Genomic DNA, 13,212 nt, shown 5'->3' on the forward strand with positions numbered 1-13,212 from the left:
CTCTGTTCTAGTTGCAGAATCCAGCTTTTGGACTTGCTAAACTTCATGCCATTGATTTCCCAGTGCTCAGACTTATCTAGATCCCACTGCGAGGCCTCCTGTCCCTCAAAGGGAGTTAATAGTACCTTCCAGTTTGGAATCATCAGCGAACTTACTTATGGTGTATTCAACTCCTGCATCAGATCACTGATAAATACATTGAACAGAACTGGCCCTAGAATTGAACCCTGAGGAACATCACTGGTGACTGGTCACCAGCCAGATGTAGCCCCATTCACTGCAACTGTTTGAGCTCGGCCACTGAGCCAGTTCTTCACCCAGTGCACTGAACCCACTCATTCCGCAGTTGGACAACTTGTCCAGAAGGATGCTGTGAGGGACAGTATCAAAAGCTTTATTAAAATCCGTAAGAACTACATTTGCTGCTTTCTCTTCGTACACTAGGTGGGTGACCCTATCGTAGCAGGATATGGAATTAGTTAAACAGGACTTTCCCTTTGTGAATCCATGTTGACTGTGCCGGATTATTGCCTTGTCCTTTAAACAGCAATCGATAGCACCCAGTATGATCTTGTCCAGAATTTTTCCAGGAACTGAGGTTAGGCTAACAGGTCTGTAGTTCCCTTAGTCTTCCCTCGTGCCCTGGTAAACTGGGATAACATTGGCTAGCTTCCAGTCAGCAGGGCCCTCCAGGAAGAATAGCTTCCTTGTTGGCAGTGTACAATCGCAGAGCAAGGTAGGGTGGAAGGGGCCTCTGCATGTCACTTGGTCCAATGGTCTGATTAAAGCAAGGCTGGAATAGGGCAGGTTTCTTGTGGCCTTTTGCAATAGAGTTTTGAATATCACCAAGGATGGAGATTTCACAGCCTCTCTGGACAACCTACTCCCCTGTTCGACTACATGATGGTGGAAGAAAATTTCCTGACATCTAATCAGATTTTCCTTATTAGCTATGCTTATTGCCTCTCATACTTTGATGGCTCAGGAGTCTTTTTCATACTTTCCTTTTAAATAGCTGAAGACGGCAATAAGTTTCCTTGTAGCATTCTTGCCTGAAGTGTGAATGGACTCAGTGCTCTCAAACTTTTCTCCTGTGCCATGTGGTTTAGCCTCCAAATCATTTTGGTGTGTTGAAATGGATGTGCAGTGGCAGGTCAATTCCTTTTCTCTGTGGGAGGTGTTTTGCATTCTCCATCCTTGGAACACTTCAGATTTGTGATCAAATATACCTAGTGAAATACAGTATGGTACCAGGATGGTTTCTGATAGAGGTAACTGGTGGCTTCTTTAGGTTTTCTTCAGGCTGACTTGTATGAAGTTCTCTAAATTTGGTGTTGTTGCTTCCTTTTGAAAAGGTATGCTTTTTCTTAGAAAGAGATTCGGGCTGTGGTGAAATGGACTGTAGTAAGCCAGAATACTGGTTGGAGGGTTGAATGAAGTTATTCATGGGTACTATGTTGCAGGTGTTTCAAGTACTGAATGAGAAGAAGCAGCTGTATGCTGTCAAATATGTGAACCTAGAGGAAGCTGATCAACAGACTGTTGAGAGCTATAAGAATGAAATTGCTCATTTGAATAAACTGCAGCGACATAGCGATAAGATCATTCGCCTTTATGACTAGTGAGTAAACACTAATTTTATTAAAGCACTATCTTTATATAAAAAGTCGCCTTACATTTTAACAGAAGTATATTTATTTTTTAGTGAAATTACTGATCATCATATCTACATGGTAATGGAGTGTGGAAATATTGACCTCAATAGCTGGCTTAAAAAGAAAAAAAACATCGATCCATTGGAACGAAAGAGCTATTGGAAAAATATGCTGGAAGCTGTTCATACAATCCATGAATATGGTATTCTTAAATAATTCTAGGTATTTGTATAGGTTATATGGCAGAGATAATATGAATGTATTTAAGTTTTGGAGGCGGTGCTGCTCTTCGGTGTAAGCCTAGTAATCTTCAAAGATTCCTGTATTATGAAAAAAATTCTAGAGAAACAAAAGATGACAGTAAACTTGATGCAGAAGGTAGACTATCTTTGGTAACTCTATAATGTTTTGTTTCCTTGCAACAACCAGGAAATCTTTTCTGTATTGGAATACACTGCATACTTCTAACACTACACTTCTAGTACTACTTGTTCTCAGACTCTTTTTAGCCACTCATCTTCTCCAAAGAAGCTTTGACATTAATGACAGCTTTTACACAGCTCTGTCATCTTTATTTTGACATAGTGCTTCAGCTTTTTCTCATAGTTCTTCAGGACTTTCATCTTTACCTATGTAACTGAAGTGCATGCATCTGTATTCTGTTTCCTCTATATATACCATAAAGGAGAGAGCAGATTTGGATCCTTTCCGTATTTCAGAAAAGACTGGAGACCTGTACATGTAGCAGAGACCATCAACTCCTAAAAGCACAAGGACACTAGAACATTCAGTAATACAGAAAACCAGCAAAACATGTTAAAACACAGGCTACATACTACATGTGTCCTTGAAACAAGCAATTTTGCAAAATATTAGATGGATTGGTTGATTATATGGATAAGCAACACTCATAATAAATCACATAAGTAGTGGTTGTGAGGTCAGTCATTTGTAATCCTTGGTGAATGATTCCTTTGAGATCAGGAAGAAAACACCAGACTAAGCAATATAATTCTTCTAAAGTGCTGCTTAGCTGATGCTTTAAGAGAAAGCTACAGGAGTGACCAGGCCACTGAATTGCTCTGCAATAGCAGTTCAGTATGGCATTGTGCACATACGGCTAGAGGGCCTGTCCCTAACTGACAGAAACTATTCAGCTCAAGTCACTTGAATCTATTCTGGGGTGCCTGCAGAATAAGTAATATTATTTCTATATATCTTATGTATATTTATATATAGATAGATAAAATTTAAATATCTTAATATGTATATAAAAAAATAAGTTTGAATAAGTAATAATTCAAACTACAAACTCATGCAAGGCTTAACTGTTGAAAAAAGAAATGGAAACACTTATGAAATCTGCAAAAAGTAATTTAGTTTAGGCTGGGTAAAGCTGATCTGCACCTCCTCTCTGAGCAAGGCTAATGGGAATTGAGCAATAAACCCCCCTATAGTAGTAACTTGGATTGACTAAACCTTGATTGACTTAAACGTTTTTCTTTCTTTTTTACAGGCATTATTCACAGTGATCTGAAACCAGCAAACTTCCTGATAGTTGACGGAATGTTAAAACTGATTGACTTTGGCATTGCAAACCAAATGCAGCCAGATGTGACAAGCATCGTTAAAGATTCTCAGGTGAAATACTTCTGGAAAATCGGTGTACACTTTTCTGTGAAGTACTAGAATAGTTGTGGTTGTTGTTTATTGTAGTAACTTAAATGAATACTGAGACTTTATGCTGAATGGTTTTATAAGTATATATAAATATTCATATACATTATTTTTTACATCATTTTGTTGAACAGAATTAACAATGGCCTTCAGCCTTAGAAACAAAATTTCAAGATGCTTTTCAGTGCTTTGAGATAAAAATCTAACTTTCTATCAAGTGAGTTAAATTAAGTACATGCTTCACTTAAATGACTGTTTTGTATTTTTGTGGCTAGGTTGGCACAATGAATTACATGCCACCGGAAGCAATAAAGGATCTCTCTTCCTATGGAGAAAATGGGAAATCTCGCTCTAAGGTAACATAGGATCTTTTTTCTTCTGTTCCTTTCATGTTTAGGAGAAAGTAATCCAGGCATATATGTTAAAACTTAATTTTCGTAATCTTCTGCTGAAATCAGAACAGAAGGGAATTCATTGTGCCGTGATGGTGGGCAGAGTTTGAAGGCTAAGCTTATTCCTTTCAGCCACCTAAAAGCATTTTGCAGATGGTGTTTAGAAAAATTAGAAAAAAAAAAGTGCTGAATGAGTAAAATTGAAAGCAAAACAGATATTCAGGTTTGGGTGTTGGAGGAGCTGAGAATAGTGTAATATCTAAACTAATAAATGTAAAAATAATTTAAAATCTTTCTATGGAGCAGTATAAGTCTTCTGCTGTTATCAGTGTGATTGGCATTGAACAGCAATATAGCGTACAGTGAGTGAAATGCACGCAGCCTTTTGGATATTGGAGGCTGTACTGATGATTAATGTTACAAAAATCTGAGCATCTTAATGGTTCACTGTACTGTGCATCTCTGACAAGTCCTTTGCGCTGAAATCACTCCAGGCTTAGTGTTTCTGGGAGGATCTGCCGTGGAGTCAAGTGCGAGAATCATTCCTTAATCACTTGGTTGCCTGTTGTGCTACTTATGACTTCTTGTTTCAGCTTCATTCTGCCAAAAATTGGTGGAGGTCTTATGGTACTGTTAGCTGCTACACAACTATGTCTTGGCATTCTGCATAAACAACTGGCTTAGAAATCTTTTTCTGAAAGCCAGGAAACTTGCTTTCTGATATAAACCATTGTTGGTGTGTTTGCTTAAACAACAAGATATGACAATGACACAAGCATCAGTGTATTTCTTAATTCTTTTAAGCAAGTGGCAGGTTTTAAAAGAAATGAGTGGTACCTAATAAGAAGTGTTAAAAGATGATAAAATGAAGTCTAGTATTTCAGGGGACATGTACGAGTTCTGCGTATCCTATTAGTTTTTCTATGCTAGAGAGTACTATGTATTGCAGAACTTGTTATAACTTTACCAGGGCAATGGAATGTGATTTTTAAGGAAAGTACTGAAGGAAAACAATTTCACGTTGGCAGTCAAACTTCATTTAAGGGGTACATAGTTTTGTAAAAGAAGTATTAAAATCTGTATTCATATCTACATGTACATACATACTTAAAAGATTGTGACTCTTTAACAGCTGAATGGATGTATTATGATGTAGTAAAACAATTAAAACACAATCTAGTCTTTCCAAACACAGAATGTTTTGTAGATGGATTTCTTTTGTTAAGGATGATACTTTCAACATTTTTTACATTTTTAAAAATTGCATGGAAAGTGCAGACTTGTTCTGGAGCTCAGCTCACTTAAGTAAAAGTCTAAGCATTGTGCTGGGCTGTCTGTGTGCTGCTTTCCCCACCTCCCTTTTCCCCGCTCCCCCAATCTTATGTGCTTCCTCTTCAACAAGACAAGTGGAAAGTTCTCCTCTAAGGAACAGTTCAGGTGTGGTCGTAGAAATCTGGATCTGAATCCTTTTAAACCCGGAAGAACTGAACTGTGGCTTCCTGCTTTGGGAACGTAGCTGTGATGTCTCACTGGTTTCTGGGTTGGATTAATTTAGTATGCTTTTATTTGTATTTACTCAATCTGAAATTAGAATCCTGCTGTTTGACTTAAGGACAACATTTAACTTTAAGTTCAAGTAAATTGATTTTCAAAGATAATTAATAAAAGTAGTTTTGTTATGAAATAAGGGTGAATGAAGTCACATCTCTGTCTTGGTAGATAATGGCATGCTGTCTTGGTGATGTATGTTAGTTACTAATATTTGTTATCCAATGTAAAATAGATATAGTTAAGCAAAATTACTGTACAACTATATGATAAATTGACTGAGTCTTTCCTAAGAGAGGAGTAATCTTGATTTTATTTTTTTTATTAGATAAGTCCCAAAAGTGATGTGTGGTCATTGGGATGCATTTTGTACTGTATGACATATGGAAGGACTCCATTTCAACATATAACAAATCCAATTAATAAACTGCATGCTATTGTTGATCCTAGCTATGAAATAGAATTTCCTGATATTGCTGAGAAGGATCTTCAAGATGTGCTAAAGGTAACTGTCTGTTAAGATTAGTTTATGTTAATGATTCAAATAATGGCAATTTCTTTTTTTAAAGTGTATTTTCTTAAACTTAATGAGTTGTGCTTGAGAAACTTTTTTCACAAATAGATGCTCAGTGCTATTTGTAGTAACAGACCTTATTTGAAAAGACTACTTATGAAGCTAGAGCTACTTCATTTAGTTTTCTTATTAAAAGTCTATTTTCAGCTCAGTAGCAAATAAACTAGTAAATACTTACTAGATTTTTTAATTTTTTTTTAAAAGCAGTCAGACAATGTCTTTGGCTGAATAACCTGAAGTAAATACAGTAGCTCTTGTACTTGCCATCCTTTTCCTTCACTATGCGTATCTGCCTGCTTTTGAAACTTGGCCTATGCTTTTACTCAAGCCCTAATTGTGTTGCTCAGCAGGTAACAAACTGAAATCCAGAAACATTTGTCTCCTTTCAAATCTGTGTCATTCAGAATAAAACAATACTGTAGGTTCTGGTCTTCATGTCCTCTGACATTTGTTGCTTAAGTAAAACAGGATACCAAACTTCACTCTGAAGATAACTGCTAATGAAGGCAATTAGGTTAATCTGTTACCGTACTGAGTTGAGTCTAAGTTTGTAGTTTAGCAGTAAGAAGTTCTGACATGCATCTACCAGGTCTTTTAAAGGTCCTCACTCTTAAGAAAATCCTGAATTTATAGGTAAAGCATTCTTTTTCTTTTTCTGTTTGCAGCGCTGTTTAGTAAGAAATCCTAAACAAAGAATATCAGTTTCAGAGTTGCTGGTACATCCCTATGTTCAAATTCAAAGTCACTGTCAAACAGGTACATTTACTTTAAAACATGTTTTTATTAAAAGTATAATTCTGTTTAAGAAGACAAAATGCTTTACTCGTATGTACTTTTCAATTGCTGGTGTAACAATGTATTTTTTTTGGTGCCTGTGTGTATTCTGGGAAAGACTTTAGTGTTTTAATTTTTAAACCTCTTACAAACTGCACTGCTACCTTATACATAGTTGTATACAACTTCAGCTTCATTCAATTAACTGCAGGTGTTGCAAATGCAAAAGGAACAACAGAGGAAATGAAACGTATCCTTGGCCAGCTTGTTGACTTGAATTCTCCCAACTCTATTTCTAGAGCTGCTCGGGTAAGTACATTTTCTATTTTGTGTAGTAGTACATGTTCATGCAAACAAAGTTAGAATGTTTGGTAGTAGAAGCTGAAAGGATACATCTATCAAAGCTGTAACCACAGCTGGAAAGGCATTACGCACTGTAGTGGGTTTTTTGCAAGCATGTGGAATCTCTCTACGTCCTCCCGAATGGGAAGGGTTGAAAGGATGATGGTAATCTTGATTTTAGCTTTTTTTCCTTTCCACTTCCCAGTATATCTGTACTGCTTTATTTTCAAATCACCCACTGCCCTAGCATCTCTTTCCTAAAACAGTACTTACAGTGCTGCTTTACTTTTCAACTGCCCAAGAACTGTAGTAGGTCTTCTAATTTAAGAACCATCATTATGAAAAAATTATCTAAATCTGTCAAGTGTGCAAGCTTTTAGACTGCAGCTGTTCTTACTTCCAGGAAACTGATTAACTGTTAATGCATTGCTATGTGTAAATTAGTCCCTGTATGTTGAAATAGTCCAGCCTCTCTATTTACTGCCTGAAGGACAAGCTTGATAACTCTTCAATGATTCAATTCTTTCCATCATCTCTCAGAAGAGGTGATGGTGATCAAATCAATAACAAGTTGAGATGGAACGCAAAGCTGCTTTCATGGGGAGGAAAGCAAATTCAGTATGCATAGAGTAAATCTAAAGAAGTTTGCTTACACTTTACACTGCTAGTTGTACCTGACCTTTTTAAGTATGAGGTGAACAAGAGATTATTCTTAATGTGATGTGGCTATGTTTGTGGCCACTGATTTTCCTGTCGCTTATAAATGTTGCTCACTGTGAGCATGCAAATACCTCTTTTCTTCCATGCTAATGTTTCTACATCAGAGACAATTAATGGACTAAACTTTGCTTTAAATGTTGGTAATTAGGTTGTTTTCAGCCAGCTTGTGAAGCTCTATACCTTTGCTCATGCTGCTAAATCAGAGTTTGTGTTTTCTGGGAGGTGCTACGTTGCACTACAACTGGTACAACTAAGCTGTCTTGGTTTTTTTATGATAGAAAAAATTTAGCATGGAGGTTGGAATATTTCAGTATGTGGTAACTTCAAGTGGTAATATTACAAAGATATAGTTTGAATCAGTGTGCAATACAACTGTGTTCACCTGAATGCTTGTGTTTTTATTAACTTTCAGACTTTATATGAACAGTGCAACAGTGGTAAAAGTCTTGATGTATCAGCATTTGCAAAACCTGGGAGTCAAAAATCACGGACAACAAAATGATGTACTACTCAGGATAAACAGATGTCTGGTTGGTTCAAAAAATACATTGTGCTGCTGGCTTTTAAAAGGACACTCAGCATAAAGTTCACATTTTTAAATGTTCTTTCTGTTGCCTAATACTGCAGATCATTAAAAAAATTTAACTGAACACTTTTCAATGTGGGCTGTTTCACTGTTTGCTTGCCACTTGGATTGAACAATGGAAAATGCTAGTTGATGATTATGATCATTGAAACTTACAAAATGCTACAGTGTTTGGAATACAAAAACGTGTATGAGAATCTTCAAGCTCTTATGTCCTGAAGCTAAAAAGTAGTAGTTCATAAAATGATAATAGATGTACGTAACGCAGATATCTCTTGAAATATCTCCTATGACATGAACACATAGTATTATGCTGTTTTGCCTTTGACAACAAGCACTTGTGTTCAGCTTTGATCATAACTAAGGAAATAAGTACCCTGTTTATATAAGCAGTGATGGTATTGTTACATACATGTGAAGATTATCCCGTCTTTGACCTGTTTCTACTAAGTGGCATGGTACAACAGTCAGTGCTGTTCTGAAGTTATATAAATAAAATGGCTTTTCCTCTATTAAAAATGCTATTATATAAATCAAATATGCTTTTCAAAATTCTAAGTAGAAAATCCATTAATATTTATGATGGTTGGAAATCACTAATTTGGATTTTGAAAAGCATTAATACTAAGCTCTCTGAAACGCACTGAATCACAGAATGATTGGGGTGGGAAGGGACCTCTGGAGATCATCTAGTTCAGCCCCCTGCTAAAGCAGGTTCTCCTAGAGCAGGTTCTACAGGATCACATCAAGGTTTTTGAATGTCTCTAGCAAAGGAGACTCCCTGGCCTCTCTGGGCAGCCTGTTCCAGTGCTCTGTTGCCCTTAAAGTGAAGAAATTCTTTCTCATTCAGTTGCAACTACTTGTGTTGCAGTTTGTGCCTGTTGCCCCTTGTCCTGTTGCTGGGCACCACTGCAAGGAGCCTGGCCCCGTCCTCTGGACACTCGCCCTTAAGGTATCTGTAGACATTGACCAGATCCCCTCCCAGTCTTCTCCTCTCCAGGCTACACAGCCCCGGCTCTCTCAGCCTTCCCTCACAAGGGAGATGCTCCAGTCCCCTCACCATCTTCATAGCCCCCCGCTGGGCCCTCTCCAGCAGTTCCCTGTCTCCCTTGAACTGGGGAGCCCAGAACTGGACACAGCACCCCAGGTGTGGCCTCACCAGGGCAAGCAGAGGAGGGGGGCAGGGAATAACCACCCTTGACCTGCTGGGCACACCGCTCCTAATCCCCCCCAGGATGATCCCATTGTCCTTCTTGGCCACCAGGACACACAGCTGGCTTGTGGGCAGCTTGCTGTCCCCCAGAACCCCCAGGCCCTTCTCCGCAGAGCTGCCTTCCAGCAGGTCACCCCTGGCCTGTGCTGGTGCATGGGGTTGTCCCTCCCCAGGTGCAGGACCTTACACTTGCCTTTGTTGAGCTTCATTAGGTTCCTCTCCTCCCAGCTCTCCAGCCTGCCCAGGTGTCACTGAATGGCAGCGCAGCCTCCTGGTGTGTCAGCCACTCCTCCCAGCTCTGTACCATCAGCAAACCTGCTGAGGGTGCGCTCTCTCCCTCCATCCAGCTCATGAATAAATTGAACCAGACTGGACCCAGTACTGACCCCTGGGGAACACCACTAGCTACAGGCCTCCAGCTGGATTCTGTGCTGCTGATCACAACCCTCTGAGCTCTGCTATTCAACTAGTTCTCAAATCAGTGTTAAATTTTTTTTTTTAAATATCTTGCATTCAGTTTCATGACAGCTGCTATGCTGTTCTTGGATACCTTTTAAAATGTGGAGCTTATCAGCTCTTTATCTTGATCAAGTATTTTGAATTAGCCTGTTTTGCTTTTCCTTCATAATAGCCCTTCATGTAAAGTGCCAAACTTCATTATTAAAGTAGCTCTTTCCTTGTTTATCTCTGTGAATCAAGCGTACGATGTACTTCTTGATCAGGGATGGGAAAAGTCGAAGGTCAGCGCTAGGGAAGCTTTGCTTGATAATTTCAGCCTTTTATATTACCGAGTTCATGTTATCTTAGCTTCAGACAGGCATTGAAATATTCCGAACTCTTGGATAGTTTTTGTAATTTGTGTTTGTTTGGATAACTGATATTGCAAAAAGGTATTGTAATGTAATCCTTCTCAAAGGTCTAATGTGAGGGAGTTTTGTTGTTCATTGTAAGCATACATTTAAATATCACTTTTTCACCCCTTCTAAGTATTTTTTTTTCTTTTTTTCTTCAGATTACCTGGATCACAGGATTTCATGGTTTTTTCTTTTTGGTCTTGGAACGTTAGGCTTCACTGATATCTTCCTACCAGTTGATTTTTGTAGCTTTTATTTCCATGACTCTTGAAACATTTAAAGGATTGAAAATGAGTGGGATGGTGCTCCTGGTTACCTGGTAACGTGTACCTGTAACAGTACTGTGAAATGTCCGTAAAGCCTCTGAAGAAGGGAGGTGGTCTAGCATGGACTACCAGGTTTTACTGTCTGACAGAAGTATCACTGTTTATCCAAGCACTGGAGCACAAATCCACTGCCTGGAAATCCTTTCTGCCTCTGGTGCAGGTGCATGTTCATGGCACTTCTGTTGTCTGTATGCCATCTGGTAGGTCGGTTAGGTCAGCTGTCTGTGGAGAGCAAAACCGGTCACCCTTGTGGCTGAAGGCTTACTGAAGCCAACACATCTTACTGCCTGCGGAAAATGCAGCTGGAGTCTAGAGAACTCTCAAAAATTACTTTGAGCATTTGTAAGCAAACACTACTGGGTAGCTGTGTTTTCTTTTCTCAGGATGTGGGTGGTGTTCTTCATAGCATTTGGTTTGACTGGGTCAGAGGGGAATTCCCACTGCCTTTGACACGTTTATTAGCTGGGCTGAGATACCTTTACGTTATCTTTGTGTAGGTAAGCTTATCTTACACCTGTAGGAATAGGTATATTGTCCTGCGTGTTCTATTCTACTTCAGTGTTTATGGGGGACTGCTCTTTACTGACAACTTCAGTTGAAGAAAATGTTACCTTTTATCCCTGGAGGATGCGTCTATTTCTGCAGTGATCTGGATGCAGAGTAGCACTGTACTTTGCTTGATTCTTCAGTTCACAACATAACCTTTTTCTACGCTTGCACACTAAGCAATAGTAGCTTAACTGGTATCACTCGTAGCACTATTGTAATGTCTTGCTTTTGAAGTTAATAGCAAAGAATGAATTGTAAATGCCTCTTTCAACAGCAATATTGAAGGAACAGTGAGTTCTTGCTGTCTTTCCTGCCATTAATTTATCAGCTTTTGATGACTTTGCAGCCCTATAAGAACTGGAGAATGAGAGAAGAGTAGCACACACTTGGATCTCAAATGATACGTGAAACTCAGAAGTATTGTATTTTCCCCAGACCTTAGTAACTTTGGTTTTTAAATGAGTTTTCAAAGCTTGCTAATATAATAAAAGCACCCTTTGATAGGTGGGAAACTTTGTTTTTAATTCATATCTAAAGCAGCAAAACAATTCAAATACTTTTTAAAAAAGTTCTGTAATGACAGTTAGTATTTCTGTAACATCAGGTGTCTGCTTAATGTTTGCGTTTCAAAACTTAAAGCCTCACCACCTTCATATGCCAGTTAGGAGTATTCTTCTGTGACAGAGCAAGTGCTTGTAAAAGAGCATGAATTATTCTGGGCTGTGGCGTTTCTGTCTGAATACCTGCCCTCCTTTGTTCCAGGTTAGCAGTGATTCTTCGGATTACACAGGGAGGGTGATTAGGAGAGGGAACTACTCTTGATACCAGCCCTTCTCCCCTCGGCCTGGGCTGGGGGGAGGGCTGGAACGGAGGGCAGAGGATGTGTTCGCACCCCAGTAGTGGGGCATAAGCAGGAACAGCGCATCTCCCTTGTGAGGGCAAACTTGGAATGATAAACTTGACTTTGTTGTTGGTCTAATTGTTATTATATGAAACAGATTGTGGAGTCTGAATTATCTGCAGAGACAGGGGGAGGTATCCCATATTTCTTGGGGGAAAAAATGTTAAAAGACTTGTTCCCTGTAATGGTCCTGGTTTTGTTTGGTTGGTTCTGTTTTAGGGGTTTTTTTTCATCCAGACTTTAGTACTCCTGTGGAAATTCAGTGGTATTTCAAGCATACTGAGTACATAGGCTAACTGCACTCCTCTTGTCTGTTATATAGATGTTAGTTATGAAGCATAAACCAACTAAAGAAAAAATGTTAATGTTCTGCACCTTTCAGATTCTAGATAGCTTGGGAAACTACTTATGGCATGGGAAGTGAAACACTGTCTCCACTTTCTCTGGAGAGGGGAAAAAGAAGTATCAGCCTCTTCAGAGGAAAACTTGTGAAGAAAATCTTTACAGAAACATCTTTTCACAAAGAGTTACTGTTGAAATGTCTCGCGACTACTTGGTGTAGATTGCAGGTCTTGAAATATTTCTGCATAATTATTTGAATGTTATAATTGTTAACTTCTGCTGTTTTGCTTCTGTGGTTAATGTTGAATACGCAGAGAAGCAGTGCTACATGCCTCTTTTTTTTTTCTGTTGTATGGTATGGTTTATCAATCCTTTCTCATTCCATGACTGCTAAAGAACCCACGGGAAATACAGCTGGCACGAGAGGGAGCTTATGAAAGAGGACTGGGGCTGATGAGAGGCAGTGGGTTGTTATCAGTCATCCCTTTTAAATAAAAATTTCCCATTGCAAATAGGTAACTGATTTGTACTCCTTCCTTGTCTCAATTATATGCTACAAGACATGTCTGCCTGCTTCGGCAGCTGCCACTTAACCAGCCCTCAGTCTATTCCTGTTGTTTTTTTGCTTACAGCCAGCCATCTCCCTTTTTACGTTCTGCTGGGCCCTTTAAAGTGTGTGTGAAGTACAGAATAGCTATGCATGAGTAGCTTTAAAGGAGAGAAAATACCAGTCTGAAATGTTGGGTAACAGAGGTTGCT

General features: G+C 38.9%; 1 protein-coding gene across 1 annotated transcript in view; it reads left to right on the top strand.

Annotated features, from left to right (window-relative positions):
• Positions 1-12,972, top strand: part of TTK (TTK protein kinase) — a 37,537-nt gene extending 24,565 nt beyond the window's left edge. Inside the window, exons 15-23 of the mRNA XM_037392064.1 lie at positions 1,464-1,621; positions 1,706-1,857; positions 3,172-3,296; positions 3,608-3,688; positions 5,601-5,777; positions 6,512-6,602; positions 6,832-6,929; positions 8,095-8,212; positions 10,494-12,972. Of these exons, the coding sequence (XP_037247961.1) occupies positions 1,464-1,621; positions 1,706-1,857; positions 3,172-3,296; positions 3,608-3,688; positions 5,601-5,777; positions 6,512-6,602; positions 6,832-6,929; positions 8,095-8,184 (972 nt within the window). The 3' untranslated portion in view covers positions 8,185-8,212; positions 10,494-12,972. The remainder of the gene's footprint in view (positions 1-1,463; positions 1,622-1,705; positions 1,858-3,171; positions 3,297-3,607; positions 3,689-5,600; positions 5,778-6,511; positions 6,603-6,831; positions 6,930-8,094; positions 8,213-10,493) is intronic.
• The last annotated feature ends 240 nt before the right edge of the window (positions 12,973-13,212 follow it).

This window comes from Falco rusticolus, chromosome 6, assembly GCF_015220075.1.
Source record: "Falco rusticolus isolate bFalRus1 chromosome 6, bFalRus1.pri, whole genome shotgun sequence".
NCBI classification, from domain to species: Eukaryota; Metazoa; Chordata; class Aves; order Falconiformes; family Falconidae; genus Falco; species Falco rusticolus.